The following is a 17,652-nucleotide window of genomic DNA, read 5'->3' on the forward strand; positions in this document are numbered from 1 at the left end:
ATAGTGGTTTTCATCTTGCCACTTTCTTGGTAAAGAAAACACATATTTATTCAAATTAATCAAAATGGATTTATCACATTCTGGAACCAAACTATAATATTCAGAAGTAAACAGTGTAGCTGACAGAGTGTTTATGTCAGAATGTTTATTTTTAAACCACAACCTTCTTGGGGCTTCTTTGACCGATACAACCCTCTAATGTCAGAATGTTTATTTTTAAACCACAACCTTTTAAAAATGATATATTTAACAATATCTTTAGCATTTCTCATCCAAACAACGTCAAACTTGGCACTGCACTTACTCGTGCCCGTAGCAGACAGACAGACGTTTCTGTAATTTATAGATAGATGATGCTAAGAATTTTGGTCATTCTTAGCATCATGGGCCAACTTGAGTTACAAAAAGGCCCCGAACTTCTCGTTGCATTCCATTATATAGACAGAACCTCTTTCACATGGAAACATCTTCTAACAATGGAAATTTGCATTCAGAGTTGACACCTTTTGGGGGTGGGAGACAATTTGCCAGGAGACAACCATCCTTTGTGTGCCAGTTATCCCTAAATTCTTAAAAACCTTTTGTTTTACTTATTTGGAAATGAGACATTTGTACCAGTCGCCCTGAGACATTTCAAATGATACCAAAATGTACAATACTCGATGATAATCATTCACATTAAACTATATATTTTCTTGGGTGAATTCAGGTGATCTGAGCATGAGAGAGAGGGGGTGAGGGATGAGGGAATGAAATGTAGATTAGGATGACTCGGAGGTGAGACTTTCGTCTCGATAGTGCACAAGGGGGAGTTCAAATGTTAATTTCCAGAGAGGTCTTTTGTCCTCTCAGGGTCTGGTTTCTCAATTTCTCAATTCTTACATTACCAACTAACTGTTACTATAAAGTATGTGTTGTTCTTTAAAAAAAAATCTGTGGAGGATGTCTTTGGACTAATTTCATAGAAATATTATTCTGTTAGTCTCTTGCTTTCAATAGTAGCAGCTGAGTGGTGTATTAGCCATTTTGAAGAGCTACTTGTCATTAGATGTTATTTGGTTGGAGGGATGCCAAAAGCTTCATGCACTAGAATTGAAGACTCCATGGAATCCATAAGGAATGTTGACAGGCACTTCAGCTCTTCCCAGTTCTTCAAAAGTTTGGGCATCTAGGACTAAGAGAAATGTACTCTTATCCTGCAGAGAGAAGAGAAAGAAAGTGTTTAGAGTTTAGACAAAATACGCATGTTTGTTTTTTAAATGTTTTTTTTTTTTTACACACATTCAGGGTACCTTAACTGGTGTGATGATCACAGACAGGATGACTCCATCGTCCTCTTCCTCAGCATTGGGTGAAGGAATGAAGACAGGCTCTGATGGGTAGAGATCAGGTTGGCGCCATACCTGTAAATCAATTCATTTAACAAACATAAACACTCTTAACATTGTGAGCCAAATGGACAAGAAAAGTTTTACTGCTGTCATATATTACATATTTTGGGATTTTTTGGTCATTGTAGGTATCAGTCATAGTCCCAGTTTAGCAGGTCATAATTTGATCTCACCTTGAACTTTTTGCTCTCCAGATCCATCTTAATTAAGGAGTCACCCACTAGGTGGCGGAAGCCACAACCATAGTAGTATCTATAAGGTTTGGTGTTATATTTGGCATAGTTAATATGAGGAAACTCCAAGCCACCATAGTCTTTCAGGTCTTCACCATGGAGATCCTCAAATGTGCAAAACACCTGTGAGAGAGACATTATGTAGTCCTAAAAGAGCTGAAGACTCGCAAACACGCAAATGCACATTTTGTGACATGTATCAATCACTGTTATTCTGAGCACATAAAAATGCGAAGGTCTAAATACTGTAGTTACACTACCGTTCAAAATAAGTCTCTTATGCTCACAGAGGCTGCATTTATTTGATCAAAAATACAGTAAACAGCAATGTTGTGAATTATTACAATTTAAAATTTATTTTTTTATATATTTTCAAATGTAAAAATGCTGAATTTTTAGCAGCCATTACTCCAGTCGTCATAGTCACATGATATTATATATGAAACATTTCTTATGATTAACAGTGTTAAAATTGCTGTGCTGCTTAAAGGAGAACTCCGGTCAATTTTAACATTGAGCTCATTTTTTTGTAAATTTGGAGTGCTGTCACTACAGAGAACAATGACAAAAATCGGTGCTGCCTACACCGTGTTATCCTCTTTTTAAATTGCACCCTGTTGACTTAAATGGGGCAAGTTTTAAACCTGCTTTTAGCCTCTTACAGTAGTCGATTGTAAGTCCACAGTAGTCGATTGTCGAGTTCACGCGAGTGATCATAGTTAACTAAGCAACAGTGGATCATGCGCGTGAACTCGGCAATCGACTACTGTGGACTTCGACCGAAAACAGGAAGAAAATAGAGGTATGTGCGCTGGCTGAATTAACATCACTTTTATTCATATCTTTCACATCTACTGCAGTCAGATTCACCGTGTTCACTCTGAAGGAATCACTCACAATGGCTGGGCACTTGTAATGACACATCAAGGATGTTAAGAGGCTAAAAGCAGGTTTAAAATTTGCCCCATTTAAGTCAACAGGGTGCAAATTTTAAAAAGAGGATAACACAGTGTAGGCAACACCGATTTTTGTCGTTGTTCTCTGTACTGACAGCACTCCAAATTTACAAAAAAATGAGCTCAATGTTAAAATTGACCAGAGTTCTCCTTTAATATTTTTTGTGGAAACCATGATACATTCTTTTATAAATGTATTCACTGTCACTTTAAATCAATTTTAAGTGCCCTTGCTAAATAAAAAAATACTGACCCCAAACTTTTGAATTGTGCTGTATGTGCTGGCACATATAAGCAAACAATAGTACAGACCAAATTCCATGAAGGACTGTGAAAAAAAAGCAAGCACAAAGACAACACCTGGTTTTTAGTTCGGCAGACAGCGGTGGCGGTGCTGTCAGGCCTTGTGTTGAGATTCTGTTCCAGTGGTGTTTCACTGGTGATGTTGAGAGGAAGCACAAAACGACGGGGAAGCGGCCGGCACATGGTGTTATACATCTGACAGAAAAATAGAGAGTGGCAGGACAAATGAGACTGTCATTTATGTAATAATAATAATAATAATAAATTGCATAATACTACTACTAATAGGCTTAATAATAATAGCAGTAGTATTGTTAATGTTTTTGTAATAATAATAATACACCTGCTGGCAGATGGTGTTATACATCTGAGAGAGAGAGAGCGACAGGACTGACAGAATGTAATTTATGCTATAATAACAATAATTATTAGTAGTATTAGTATTAAGATAGACAGAGAAAGAGAGTTTAAGGAAGAACATAACCTCATCCAGTGCCTCTCCTGATTGACGCAGGTTCTGGACGAGGAAGTTGTTTATGGACTCGCCGTCGTCAGAACAGCACATGTCTAGCATGAGGAATCCATCCTGCTCAAAAGCATTGATCTGATGGAAGGTGGACAAGGCCTTGGTGTAATATTTCACTGGCATTTCCTGCAAAGAGAGATACTGAGTAGTTGGCTAAATTGTTAAGAAATCTTTTTTCTCTTTTTTTCCCTTAAATATAATCTGATAATGTATTTATGTTCTCCATCAGATTTCGTTGAACCATATGAAGCACAATCAGTGAACAAATATAGAATAACCTCATTGTGCCTCTGTGAGACTATTGTCATGATAGTTGCCTCACCTTTCCAGTTTGTTTGTCAATAAGGTGGAACATGGTCTCCTGGTTGGGGTCCCAGTAAATACCCTCATTTAGGGATTTCCCCCTTAGTTTACCAGTCACTATCTTAAACAGATCCATCTTAATGGGCTGCTCGATGAACACTACATAGTTCTCTGACATGCCTGAAAGGAATTCAGGAAAATAAAATGTTTTTTTTTCCAGTGCTGCACATTCATATGATCACTCCATTCATACTATATGCTTACACCATTCAGAGTGCCTAGCAATAAAGTGACACATGACTTTAAGAACATACAGTGAATGTGCAATAAAATGACACATGATAGTCACTGCTGAATGACTACCTGTCTGTCTAGGAGATCTGAACATAATAAACATGACAGATTTTCTTCTTCACTCACCAAAGCTGTGATAATAAGAGGGTTTGGATTTGTCATGAGGGGTGATAGAGCATACTATCTTGGCTCCCTCTAGAGTATCTGTTGAACTGTCTCTTTCTGGGGGCACCCTGATGATGTTATAGAGAGCCCCTATAAAACACATCACAGCACAACATTATGCCTCCTAAAGATCGGTCAGTATAAAAGGAGAAGACCAGAACCTAACCTTTGTTTCCGTATGAGTTGCCCATGTTGTAAGCCGTGCCATCTGGATCAATGTGTGGATGAGCAGTAGCACCGTTCACAGCTATGAACTTGCTCCAGTCCACCTACAAATAATCATCCTTCCTAAATTAGACATGACTGGTTGTTGGTCTAGGTTGGTGACTAAAAGCTGGTTATTCTTCATACCTTCTGTTTGGACTTTAGAGTATCTGGATCCACTCTGTGCATGTAGTTTGTCTCTGTGCTGACGTAATAGTCACCCTTGTATTTAACAAAGTTGACGCTGGCATTATCTGTTGGCTCTGGAATTAGAGAGTGAAAAATACCTTTTATTTATTTATTTATTTATTTATTTATTTATTTATTTTTGGACTTTGAGGTGGCAATGGATTAAAAACCTTAACCTTTTTGACTCAAAGGACCCTAATATTCAAAGGTATTTCTTATGTAGTTTTGACAAAGCTGCTTGTTTTCAGACTTTTTTTAATAACAAAACCTGGGATTATTAATTATAGGCTATTGATATATTAATAGGCTATCTATATCATCAAAATACCTCATATCATCATCATCAATTTTCTTTTTGAATAAGTCAATACATAATCAATGCTTCTTTTTGTCTTACCCTTATTCACTATGGTAAGCCTATTCTAAGTGTTTATATTTTAGACCTGACAGGATGGTTTTTGCGAGAAATACATAATTTGCCCGTGCGTGTCTCATTTTACACGTAAATAGAGAAAAGTAGCTCCGGCAAATTTGGCAACTTTGACGCGTGCATGTCTCATGCATGGTGTGGTAGTGGTGGTTAGTTGTTTGTAACAACGAGCGAGAAAGATTGACATGGAGCACGCTAAATCTCGAACCTCCATGGAATCAACCGTTTAAAAAAAAAAATCACTGAACAGAGGAGAGTCTGCTGGTGAAAAGAGAGCGCGACAGAGCTAGTAATACAGCAAGAATCAACATTGGCTTGGCTTGACGAGAACCGAGGGATTTGAAATGTTGTAAAAGTGACACAGAGATGGCGTTTTATTACTCAACAGGCGAGTATGGCATTTTATGCCATATGAACTAGCTTTCTGACAGAGTTAATCAAAGCATTATATTGCATTATGGGTTGTTGTATTGCTGTGCTGGAATTTATTTTACGTGTCTATTAATGGGTACAATAACGTATTCAGCTAGTCAGCTTGAGATCCTTTCCATCTAAACAGGTTATGTCTCTTAAGCCTAGTAGTGAATGTTTTATTATGAGCAGTAGGATAATCTTTCTCGTTTTTTTAGTTATGAAAAAGACCCAAATACATCCGCACAGTCACGCAGAGCCGAAGCACAACCAAAACAATATTCTTCCGCAAAATGTATGCGGGTTTTGTTTTTTTACTGTTAGAAGACTAAAAGGTACATAGTGTACCTTTAAATTAACATTTAATTTAGCATTTACAAAAGTTTCAAGAACTGCATATTATTCCATAAAAACAATATTTATTGCGGGGGAAATGATTTCAAAATGATTTCAGTTTCACCTTGATTTTTTGCATTTTAATTTAGATTCGAGTTTAAATTAGATTAGAGATAACAATAATAATTTATTATTCAAACACTTTTAAGTCAGCCCTCTTAAAAAGTTTGATGAGGCCCCCTATGGGCCCCAGCCCCCTGGATAAGAACTACTGGTTTAAAATGATGAAATTGTTTTTACAGACATTTTTATTTACAGTATATTTCTTTTCATATTGATTTTAGTTGTGTAACCCACATATCCAAATGCAAACCTCATGATGGCATTAAGTCACACTTCCACCATACTGAGAGCTTAATGGATTTTTTTTCTCCATCCAGTGGTGGGTTTTGTTTATTCATTTCTTAAGGCATTGATCTTAAAGATGGTTATGCAATATTTTATTTTAAAAAACCCATATTTAATTGATAATTATCTCAGTTATAGTGTCCAGAACATTCTGCCAGCTCCATCTCAACACTTTAGTAGTCGTGTCACTTTAGTTCATCCTAATTGAGTGCTTATGGTGTCTGATTTAAATGTGTTCTCATGATTACAGACATAGAGTTGTTTGTCTAGGACACACTTTAGACACACTTGGACGCTTCCACTGACCACTCGTGTCCTCTTGAGCAAGGCTCTCATGCCTCTTTACTCTTTCAGAAACAGAAAGAGCTTTTTGTAACCTGTTTAAAGCAGACAGCTATTCGTGATGTTTAAATTTTGTAAACTGATTGAGATCCGTTTCACCAGCCAGCACAGCTAACCTCCTTACTATCATTCACACACATATTCAACATCTATACGTACTTATCATCTCAAATCTGGACAGGAAGCGCTGAAAAATGTTCTTGCAGGGATCAGGTAAAGCCAAAGTGCCAAACTCTGACACCATAATGCGGTTCCTCTCGCTGTTCTGCTTATACGAGTCGCTGCTCAAAAAACGGCTTCTGTATGTCACCTGACCGTCCTCGATCCGAAAGCGATGCATCAAGGCCATGCCATCAAACCAGTGGTTATAGCTGAGGAAAAATTGACATGAGCAAGAGTGCGCCTGAATATGCATGTTAGAGTTTGAAAGACATATTATTGTGATCAAAAAAATCACAAATCGAAATTTAGAAAAACAGCCTTGTGTGAAAGGTTTCATTAGTTGTGCCTAGTTTGGTCACTACCTCCACCACGGCATATCCCAAATTACTGAATTACACCTTTCAAAATGTCATTAGCTGTATAGTCAATTACTAACTGCTAACCAAACAGATTAGTTAATTTATTTTACTATTCCTTACATTCCAGTGATGTTCTTGTAAGATAAAAATAAATCACCATACATTAACAGTAGAATAGCCATACTCACTGCTGATTCCCAAACTCAAACTTTCCTGGACCATTCCGCAGCAGACTCCCACGGATCCAGGTTGGGATGGTGCCCTTAACTGTGGTGGGGATGGGCTCAGGTGTCTCCTCTACAGAACTTACCAAGGGACTGATGCTTGGCAGCCCATGTACTTTTGTGAAGTATGTTCTCTGAGCAGCAGCTGTAAAAATCACAAATGATTTACATGATATACAAAATCTGATTATTTGGCAAGTTGACAACAGAAACTGTTCATGAAAAAAATGAACAATAGATAATGTAATAAAGATGCACTTTTGAAAACAAAGGATCTAAAATCATGATAATGGTAATACAATGTCATTTTATAAAGAGTACTGTCACTTTTATATTGAGTTCCTCAGCAATCTAAACTGCAAGCCTGAGTTATGTTAAATTAGCCGTAGTAAGTAACAGATTTGCAGACATACAACTCTGCTCTAACCACCACTATTTGGGTCAGCTAAAAGAACAAGGGATTGAAGTCAACAAATGACAGAGCTGAATGGCAGAGAGTCAGCAATATTACAAAGAGAAGTATTACCTTTAGAAAAACACTCCCTTCTCTACACACTCACATGTACAGGGATACTGATACACTAATGCAAAAATAATGAAGCAACTACATGGACATGCACAGACATTTCTTTCAGAGAAGTCAAAGCTAAATTAAGTTATTCATAAGCTGTGACTGCAGCTAAATTTAAACATATGCTAACACTCAGACTCAAAGTATATCACCCTCTTTCATATGAATACACAGGCATGTGCGCTGCCCTCATACACTGCATTGCTTCACCCACCCACAAATGCGAACAATCACAAAGCCTGTGCATTAGCGTAGAACAGAAAGTTAAACTTGCAGATGTGCATCCATGCAGAAGAGCTCTCATTCTTACCAATTTCTTTTGGCTTTCTGTAGGACATCCTGTAGAGATGTGAGGCTGCACCCTTGATCAGAACAGAGGATGAAGAAGAGTGTACGACAAATTGTAAAGAGCAATAAAAACTATGTGCTATGTGAAGTATGAACTATGTGAAGGGAGGAGACAAGCTTTCTTTATGCAAGTCTGATCTTTTGCCAGCTGTTACATCACACGATTACGTGACAGCGGGGGAGGGGAGGGTCGTGTGTGAGAAACGACAAGGCTGAACAGTGTTTATGAGAGGACTTGGATAACACTACAAAATGTACTTAAACAGTTAAATTTATAATTGGGAGAAATTTGCTTTGCATTATTCCATGCAAAAGTGCATATGGTACAGGGTTCATATGCATTGTTCACATTAAAGAGATGAAAATTTGTCATTAAGCATTATGTGCAACACATCATAGTTGTTGTGGTTATTGATAATTATGTAAATATTTAATGTCATATTAAAACAATCAATACAAATAATGACATTAGCCACTTGTTACAATAAGCTAAATACTGTCAAAGTTTGGTTCAGACTGAGATCAACAAAAACCAAATCCCTCAACTGGTCTAGTGGTTCCGGTTTTACATTCAACAGATTTTTTACTTTTACTTTCAATCACTATTTACATTTAAGCAATGCTTATCTTTGTGTTACATTATACTGTCTTGTGTTGAACATTTGTCTGGATCTCAGTTTAAGTTGGCAACAAAAGCTAAATTGTCACAGCTCTGGTTACAACAACAAACAAAGTTATGATAAAATGCAGAGATAATCAATAATAAAAGCTTACCTTTGCTAGTCCTAAATGCATTTTAAGCACACTTGTTGGCATGATTAATGCAAATACAAGAGAATGTCGTTAGCTTAAAATTCTTATTTACACTCGACGGAGCGGTATGACCCACTTTACGTACACTTTAATCCTAATAAACTCATTCACTTCCTGGTTATACAGGGTTCCCACTCTTTTCTTGAAATGATTTTCCAGGACTTTTCCAGGACATTTTCAAGACTTTTTCAGCTGCTACAGTGCGAGTCAAGTTATCACAACTATGGCTGGGCGATATACCGATATTATCATATCGAGATATATTTTGAAACAGATGTGATATTGTACCTATACCGTTATATCTGTATTATAGTTGTGCAAAGATTGTTGTCTTTCACAATGCCACCTGCTTTCCTCTACTTGCAATGCCACACTACTAAAACAGAAGTTATTCTCTACTTTAGTTCATACACTGCTATTTTACTTGCTGGTATCAGTTTAAAAGTCCAAACTCTCACAGTCAAGATGTATTCGCAATCAGTCACTAACGTTAGAAAATATTAACTATTATCGGACTTCTAAATTAGTGTGAATTGCCCTAATGTGGGACATTTTTTGCACTTCAGACTTCTGTGACATATTGCGATGTGTAACCAAAACATTAAATCCACACCCAATACCATTTTAAAAAACCCAGGATGTATCCTAATCAAATCAAAAGAGAAAATTCAGATAACCCATTCATAAGATAAATTATAGACATATTAGTGCTCTTATTGCAAGTCGTCTGAGAAAATCTGCAGCTTCCTAATGTGGGACAGAACGTGTCCCCAATGTGGGACACTGAAAAATCTATGATAAAAGACCAAAAATCACATTGATACATGTAGAATAGTAAAATCTTTTATTTTAGATTCACTGGAGAGTAGATTTAGGGACATTCCATGCCCTGGCCAACAGTCTCAGCTGAGGGACCCCACCATCCTCAACAATACTCCTCTATGGCTCTTTTCATCCTGTCCTGCCTCCACTGATTAAGTTTCTTTCTCTTATCCTTTCCCTGTTTCTGCCTCTCTTTCTGTGACAATCTGTCCCTGTCTTTCTCACCTTTGCCATTGTGATCTAAAATACATTTCATTGAATTAATCAGATGCATAAAATAAAGTGGAATTGCTTTATTGGTTTTCTACTGCATTTTTAAATTCAGAGCTATTTTTCATTTTAAGTCAACTATACCTTTTACACATACATGGCACATACATGACACACACACACACACACACACACACACACAGAGAGAGAGAGAGAGAGACACACACACATATGTAGGCATGCACACGCACACATACACACAAAAAAGAGCCTTCAAACCGCCCTTCAAGAATAAAAAATTCACATTACTGTAAAAATCTGCATTAACAGTATTGTAATATTGCATTACAAGACTAAAACCATGTAAATAACCATGTTTGTCCCACAAACCATGACCCACCACACATTTTTGACTCATTGAAGTACTGTCCCACATTAGGCTGATCATGCTGTCCCGGATTTGGAAACCACATTTCCTAATGTGGGACACTAAGAAATTTGATAAAAATATAAAATATATAGTTTATACACACAAAGTTAGACTATTTTTTGATGGACAAACATTTCATAAGCATATTAGGCTAAAAAGTAGCAGGATTGCATTGTTTAAAATGTATTTAACTCCTTAATATCAAACTTGTTAAAACTCTATGTCAATGGCCTTCGGATGGTCTTCACACAAGGTGCCTCCTGTTTGATGATTGCTCCACCCTCAAATATGATTGGACATTTGATAGGTCATGTGATTTTGATCACATGACACCACAGCTTTGTCTAACCCATAGTTTCACTGTCATTCATGTATTTATAGGGGACCTACAAACACTAGACCTTAGGTGTCCCACATTAGGCAGTGTCCCACATTAGGGCAATTCACCCTAATTGCATTTGCTCGCACCAAGGCACATTACGCATCTGGTATACATAATGGCATAAACTGATGAGTTATGTGTTTTTGACTCTAAATTATTTTGATTTATCAAATCTTTGTAACCGTTTTTGTCAATTATATTGCTGAAATGGATAGACCTTTTGTAAAGCTAAATGTGTTTAAATGCTAAATCCATTTAGCCTACTGGTGTTGTGTATGAAATGGATCTGAAGTAAAATATTCTGACAAACTAGGGTAAAATACCGGTATATATCATATATCCCAGGCTTTGGAGAATTGCTATTTTCTACAGTTGTACCTTATATTTTGTACATTTAACCAGACTGCTTAAATGTTTATTCATCTCAATCTTTCTCTCTTGTACTTTCTCCACAAAATATTTTATGTTCAATAAATCACCAAAACAAAATTTACGTTTAAACAACTGTGTTCAAATGAACATGCAAGTCTTCAGTTCTCACTGCCTCTTCTCTGCAGTCTGTGTATCTAGCTAAAAACAGCATGAAAAGTTGGGGCTCTGTGCACATACACAGATTTTGATAGAGCTGAATTCATGACGTTTTTCTCATTCACATGTTTTTTGTTTCTGCTGTCGGACAATAGAACAAGTATGAAATACTGAGTGGAACGTGGCCCGGTAAGACCTGTTACCCGTCGCTATCTCGAAGCTGTCATCGTGCTCGCTACGGCTCCACTAAAACCAAAAATATATTTCACGCAAAGGTATGAGTGACGACACGCCCACAGCTCTCCACTGCTCCTCTGTCACTCAACAGAAAGAGGGAGAAAAACCTCTCACTCGATATACTGCGATACAGCAACACTCTTTAATATAAAGTCGCTAGCTTTTGGCAGACTTTTGCAACTCCATTACTTTGCACGCAGTAATTTCCCCATTCACTGGCTAGAAATTGGTTATAAAAAACAAACAATAAAACCTATATTTTTGATTACAATACTTTTAATAAAGAAAATATAGACATTTTGTACTGTACTGGCCACAATCTTTAAATGTTTTTTGCCCTCCACATGGCGTCGACAGTCTGCAAAACAAACACACACACACACACACACACACTCCTGTCTTGCTATACTTGTGTGGACATTGTATTGACTTCCATTGATTTTACTATGTCTAACCCACACACTTTCCCTAAACCTAACCATTACTGGCACATGCCTAACCCTAACCTTAACCTAAACCTAATTCACACCATACCTCTAAACCTAACTGGTAGAGTTTAATCGCTTGTTAAACATTGTGTGGACCAGGCAAAATGTCCTCACAACTACAAATGTCCACACAATGATGGTGGCCTGTCAAAGGTTGGTCGACACAAGTATAGCAAGACGCCATTGAGTAGAGCGGTGCTGAGGCAGAGGGCAGGAGGAGAGGGACGGGAATGTTACGTTGTAGGTTCGGTAGACTCGTTATTCTCCGCTTTTCTACAATGATTAGCTGAAACTGCTTCACCACGCTGCTGCATCGTGTTGTCAGACAGGAGTACCGCACGTGCACATTTGCCACAGAACTCACGTCCGTAGTTTAGAGGGGCAAGTTTTACCAGCGTACTGAGATGTCAAATTGCATACTTGCTACGCAAAATGTGTACATATTGGCAGGTTTGTGTCACGTGGGCCGCTGTGCTGGCTACATGCAGAAATGAAAGCAGACCAGCGCTCCAGCCCAATATTACCCGTTGAAGGCAGCTGAAAACAGACATTCATGCGTAAAATGTTTAACCCGTTTGCGTTCATCCACAAGGAGGGAAAATTATTTTCCAGGACAACCCAAACGTTTCCAGGACATATTACTTTTTTTTCCCATTTTCCATGTGTTTTCCAGGACTGGAAAATTGGTCTTTCATTTTCCAGGACGCGTGGGAACCCTGATTATATCATTCTTTGGCTCACTGTTTTCTTATAACTTCAACTGATTCATTGTTTTGAGACTGTAAAATATTACTATGCACAACATTCTTATGAAAGTCCATATTTATAATGACAAGATATTTGCAGTGAATGTGTGTCAAATCAAAGATTATAGGAGACTTTGTGATATTTTTATATTTTTGACCATATGATGCAGAGGCCAGGTTCTCTTCGCCTTCTTTAGAAAGTATTACAAGTATTTCATTATAATCAGAATACAAAAATAGGAGGTTAAGATTGATCTTACGAGGGATTTGACTTTGAAATGGACAGATGTTCATTCTCTCAAGTCTTAGTGCTTATATTGTCTGTTTTTTGTTTATTACTTTTTAACACTCTGCGACTGTTGGCAGGTGACGGTTTCATTATCATTTCATTTGTTACGTCTTATAATGGCTCTAGAAGAACATTATACAAAGGTTATTTGTATAGCTTTCTGGTTAAATGCATCCAAACTAACCAAAGAACTTTGACTACTAAATGCAATCGCCAAAATAAGTCCACAGCAGTCTGGAATCATTATTTACCTTTTATTTGCATTCTGTGAAAATATAAAGGTCCTGCTGGCTTTTCAGAGAGGTGTTCAAATACTTTCAAATCAATCTTACAAAACATATTTGGTGCCAAGTAAATAAGATTTTGGTCAAATATCAAACTCAAAAAATATATCTATTTGAATTTTTATTATATCATATATTTGTACTGCACCGGCAAATCCCTGCTGATTCCCACTGCTAAAGGAACAGTGAGAGAGTCCAATAATTTAGCATTATAAGTTTAACAAGATGATTTATTTTTCTTTTATCAGTTGGGGTTAGTAAACTCCAACCATGAATCAATTAAAAAAGCTATTCAGAAAAATAAATAAATAAAAGCAGTAATGAATCTTAGCAGTTTATTCACTGTACAATAATCTGATTGTGAATTTGCTCAAGTTACAGCATTTTAATACATTTAACATTTTAAGAGGACTATATTATCATGCTTCAAGTAACAAATACACAAATGTATACACAAGTAAAGTAAACTTGGTTTTAATGCATATTGTAAACAGATGTGACATACACAGACAATGTGATTACGATCACGCATTCCCAATAAAACTGAAAAACATTGACCTCTGCTGGAGACCAACAATAACTGCTGAAATAATAAATACTAACTAACAAACCATAGAGATTTGTCCTAAACACACACACACACACACACTGCTTGTTCTCATATACCAAAAAGAAAAACAAATTATCAGCAACCCCGGTGGCATGGTTTCTGCACATTTTTTTAAAGTCAAAGTTAAGGCTTTTTAAGACCTGAAGAAATAAAAATGAATACTGTACATTAGAGGTGTGCAATACTGCCAAAAACATGCATCTCGATATTTTCAAAGATTTTGTTGATAACAATAATAAAATGATATTTTGCTGAATGTGTTTTTGTGCTGGTACCATGGCTGGTTTAGACAGCTGACTTACAAAGACATTCATATTATTCATATTCAATGCTTGCAAAAATGTAAATCACAATGTAAACTTATTGTTCATTTAACTGTTGTATAACAAATATCACATTTACAATCATGCTGATATTTGGGGGAAATGGCACTCTTGCTTGTGTGATATTGTATATAACTATGTCATATGATATAAATCTAAGACAAAAACTCACCTGGGCAAAAATTCCCGTGTATCTTGAATTTTGGGGGCATATAACTGCATACGTCACACAGTGAAAGTACGAGTGACATACTTGATGTCACCTCGCATATTGTTAAAACAATAATTACGATATAATCTGCGTTACATATCGCACACGCACACCCATAAAGAATAAACTTATATTTGGACTAACATTTACCAATTTTCTTCTCCTTTCACACGTGCAGGAGACAGTAGGCTATAATATAAATTATAAGGCTATAATTGTCGCGTGAACAAGTGAAAATCCAGAATAATAAAAATCACATAATGGTAATTTTTTATTTGGTAAAATATTTAGATACATCTAAGTCAAAGTGTCATCTAAAATGTAAGACCTCTCAAAAGTAAAAATAAGACTTAAGACTTCTTATGGCCTTAAATTGAAAAAAATCAAATTTAAGACTTTAAGGATCTGCGGGAACCCCGGGTGGTCCTCGGAAATGCTCAGTAATTACAGGTCATCGACAAAGCAATATATATTTTTTTAATTTCACATTTCTCTTCATTTAGCTAACAACTAAATTGTCTTTGTGAAATATCATTGCAAATATTGTAAATCAAACATGTAACATATGTAAAGAGACCTTAAGTTGTCTTCTGTAAAGCTGAAGGCATGTACCTGTTCAAGTACCTAAACAGCAATAAATCATTCAAAGTCAGCAAGTTATATTTATATTTGCCAGAGCAGGGCCACTGCCTTGCAGAGGCCAACATCATGGTAATTGAAATAGCAGAGACCAAAGAATGTGGCTGTAGAGAGCATAAAAACACCAGCTTTAGCCAGCTTGATCTTAGCATCACCATGGACATAGTCGGTAAGAACTTGACCAATCCCCCTGCAGAAGGAGAAACGTATTGGAGAGTGTAACGTATGTTTACATAATTTAAATACATGACCTCACTGATGAATGAGGTGCCTCATTATAGCACTTTCAATAAAACACCTGATACAACAAGCATAACAGAGCAGGACTCTTCAGACACACGAGTGTGACGCACTTACCAGTGTCCATGCAGTGTGAGAGCTGCAGCAACAGAGTAATCCACTACCGGACCAGGACACAGGTATGCGGCTGGAACCATGCCTAGCAGAACTATACTCAATACCCGTTCACCCGTCCAGTGCTTGGAGGCTGCCTTTGAACTTAAGACAGCTAAAAAACAATTTGAAAATTTAATTTCATCTGTTAACGTCCAATTGTGTATGCAAAGTAAGAGAGTTCAAGAAACAGTGTCTTCATTTTTGCACAAAAGGAAATTCACTTGTCATTTTTATAATACAACTAAGTTTTAAATGTTAATGTCCTTATTTCAAAAATATAACAGCAACAGTTTCAAATTCAGAGTTTCAAAACAACAACCTATAAAAATCTACACAGTAAAAAAAAAATAAAAAAAAATCCACTTATTTTAAATTAAAAATGTAAGTTATGTTGCTGCTTTAAATTAAGTACAATCAAATTGGCTGTACAAGTCATTTCAACTTTAAAACTGACTTAAAAATGAATTAAGTCAAGCCATGAATTAGGCTATTGATCAATATTATTTTTACAGTGCATAAAAAAATACAATAAATGGCTCTTCTATCAAGTATGCCATTACAAACATTAAATTAATTAATGTTTAGATTTTCTTTTTAAACTATAAACAGTGAGAAAATGTTTGTACTTACCTTTACATGTCTTCCAGCAGTATGGATGAACTCATCACAATCGAGTGTCTCTGTCAGTTCGCATTAAAGGAATCGCTAGACTTGGTTTCTTGCAGCAGTCAGTATGGATCGAGATATGCAATTTAGGCTTAGTTTTAACTGATCGATATTTGCTTTGCCCTTTTCAAATTCAACTCCTCGAACGAGCAAATCACAATGTTATCTTTACAACCTTGCGTCGTAAAGATAACATTGTGGACGCGACTAACAGAAACTGAGGAATCATTGTTAATATTTAATTTTGTCAAGCGTTATACACCTGTCCTGTATGGGGAGAGGGAAAACTAGGAAATCGCCTGTAATTGACCATGGAAACGTGCATTTAATCATTCTTAACTAACTAAATAAAGTTATACAGTGTGATAAGACGTTTATTTGAATTATTATTGTTTATTAAATTATGTCGTAGGCTTTGGAAAATGTCCAACTTTTGACTGGGTGGGCCACATTTCAAAGTGGGTGGCCCACCTGGACCCACTCGTAGCTTCGCCAATGGGAAATGAAAGAAATGCATTTAATAGTCAGTTATCATTGCTCACTTGAGTGTGATGAAGCTGCGTGGATCCTCCCAGCAGGCAATGGGAAAGGCTCTACATCTCGATTCTTCTGATAGGCAACCAGCCCACGAGACAGGTGTGTGTTGCAGAGAAGTACAGCTGCATATAGTTTGAAACGTTTGAAAATGTATATATTACAGTAGGCTATAGGCTAGAACAAATATCAACAACTTGAAAGACAAAAAATAATAATATGCTCCGTGACTAATTTATGTGATGCTAAATCTGTCAACATGGCAACAAACAGCATTTATGTGCATTATATCGTATAACATTATATAACTCTCATATTAATTAATCCGGTTAAAATGGTGACTTACGTCTTATTCCTCTTTGGCAGACCGTGCTCAAACAAATCAAGCTCGCCATGATTGTTTAACGAAGGTCAGATCAGTGATTTTAACGGACGAGCAGTTAACAGCGGGTAATTTTCTCATGAGTCCGTTGTTTCACTAAAACTACTCGCTTACGCCGTCTATCGCTCTGGGGGACAGTAGTCAAACAACACGCACACACACTTTCGCTATCTTTGCGGGGCGTGATGATTTTTGTAAAAATGTTTTATTCCCTAACCCTATCACTATCACAGAAAGCTTTCTGCATTTTTACATAAAAAAAAAAAACACACCACCATTTAGTGCTATGTTTATTAATCCATTTCCCAGGCTCGTGGTGACCGCTGGCTGCTTGGTCCCCATGTAGGTGATGGTTTTACTATTCTAGTGGGGACATTTGGTCCCCACAATGTAATATAAACCTGTACACACACATAATATAAAAATGAAAATAGAGATAATTAGAAATAGATATCAACATTTTCTTTAAAATAAAAAATAGGCTAAGCATTATGTAAATATATTAAA

General features: G+C 36.6%; 3 protein-coding genes across 5 annotated transcripts in view; 1 reads left to right on the forward strand and 2 right to left on the reverse strand.

Annotated features, from left to right (window-relative positions):
- LOC311083630 (uncharacterized protein) overlaps window positions 1-8,923 on the forward strand; it is a 131,191-nt gene extending 122,268 nt beyond the window's left edge. For 2 of the 3 annotated variants that reach the window (XR_014606333.1, XR_014606334.1), the window contains 2 exons: window positions 1,288-1,390; window positions 8,141-8,923. Coding sequence is in view for 1 of the 3 variants with exons in the window: in XM_084115318.1 (XP_083971444.1) it covers window positions 8,141-8,174 (34 nt within the window). In the remaining 2 variants the exon portion in view is untranslated. The remainder of the gene's footprint in view (window positions 1-1,287; window positions 1,391-8,140) is intronic. The other variant, XM_084115318.1, reaches the window with a different exon arrangement.
- bco2a (beta-carotene oxygenase 2a) lies at window positions 131-13,348 on the reverse strand. Its single transcript, XM_084115316.1, has 13 exons — window positions 8,930-13,348; window positions 8,118-8,169; window positions 7,201-7,381; window positions 6,651-6,862; window positions 4,523-4,638; window positions 4,338-4,440; window positions 4,133-4,261; window positions 3,732-3,892; window positions 3,368-3,535; window positions 2,941-3,078; window positions 1,565-1,747; window positions 1,293-1,403; window positions 131-1,196 (listed from the first exon to the last, which is right to left on the reverse strand). The coding sequence occupies exons 1-13, from the start codon at window positions 8,969-8,971 to the stop codon at window positions 1,080-1,082; spliced, it is 1,713 nt and encodes a 570-aa protein (XP_083971442.1). The 5' UTR covers window positions 8,972-13,348; the 3' UTR covers window positions 131-1,079.
- A 357-nt stretch (window positions 13,349-13,705) lies between these two features.
- On the reverse strand, window positions 13,706-17,270 carry sdhda (succinate dehydrogenase complex, subunit D, integral membrane protein a). The gene is made up of 4 exons (XM_084115319.1): window positions 17,110-17,270; window positions 16,772-16,888; window positions 15,525-15,675; window positions 13,706-15,357 (listed from the first exon to the last, which is right to left on the reverse strand). The coding sequence occupies exons 1-4, from the start codon at window positions 17,156-17,158 to the stop codon at window positions 15,192-15,194; spliced, it is 483 nt and encodes a 160-aa protein (XP_083971445.1). The 5' UTR covers window positions 17,159-17,270; the 3' UTR covers window positions 13,706-15,191.
- Window positions 17,271-17,652: the final 382 nt, after the last annotated feature.

Source organism: Abramis brama (genome assembly GCF_963993115.1).
Source record: "Abramis brama genome assembly, chromosome: 5".
Lineage (NCBI taxonomy): Eukaryota > Metazoa > Chordata > Actinopteri > Cypriniformes > Leuciscidae > Abramis > Abramis brama.

What these genes read in the sequence shown, in the direction of transcription:
- bco2a (XM_084115316.1), bottom strand. Translation starts at nt 8,971, where the DNA reads ATGCCAACAAGTGTGCTTAAAATGCATTTAGGACTAGCAAAG. An exon ending in TTTGAGTTTGGGAATCAGCA is followed by an intron (nt 6,863 to 7,200) that starts GTGAGTATGGCT and finishes ATTTTTCCTCAG; the next exon opens with CTATAACCACTGGTTTGATG. An exon ending in GTCCAGATTTGAGATGATAA is followed by an intron (nt 4,639 to 6,650) that starts GTACGTATAGAT and finishes CTCTAATTCCAG; the next exon opens with AGCCAACAGATAATGCCAGC.
- sdhda (XM_084115319.1), bottom strand. Translation starts at nt 17,158, where the DNA reads ATGGCGAGCTTGATTTGTTTGAGCACGGTCTGCCAAAGAGGAATAAGA. An exon ending in CGCAGCTTCATCACACTCAA is followed by an intron (nt 15,676 to 16,771) that starts GTGAGCAATGAT and finishes ATTGTTTTTTAG; the next exon opens with CTGTCTTAAGTTCAAAGGCA. An exon ending in CTCACACTGCATGGACACTG is followed by an intron (nt 15,358 to 15,524) that starts GTAAGTGCGTCA and finishes CTCCTTCTGCAG; the next exon opens with GGGGATTGGTCAAGTTCTTA.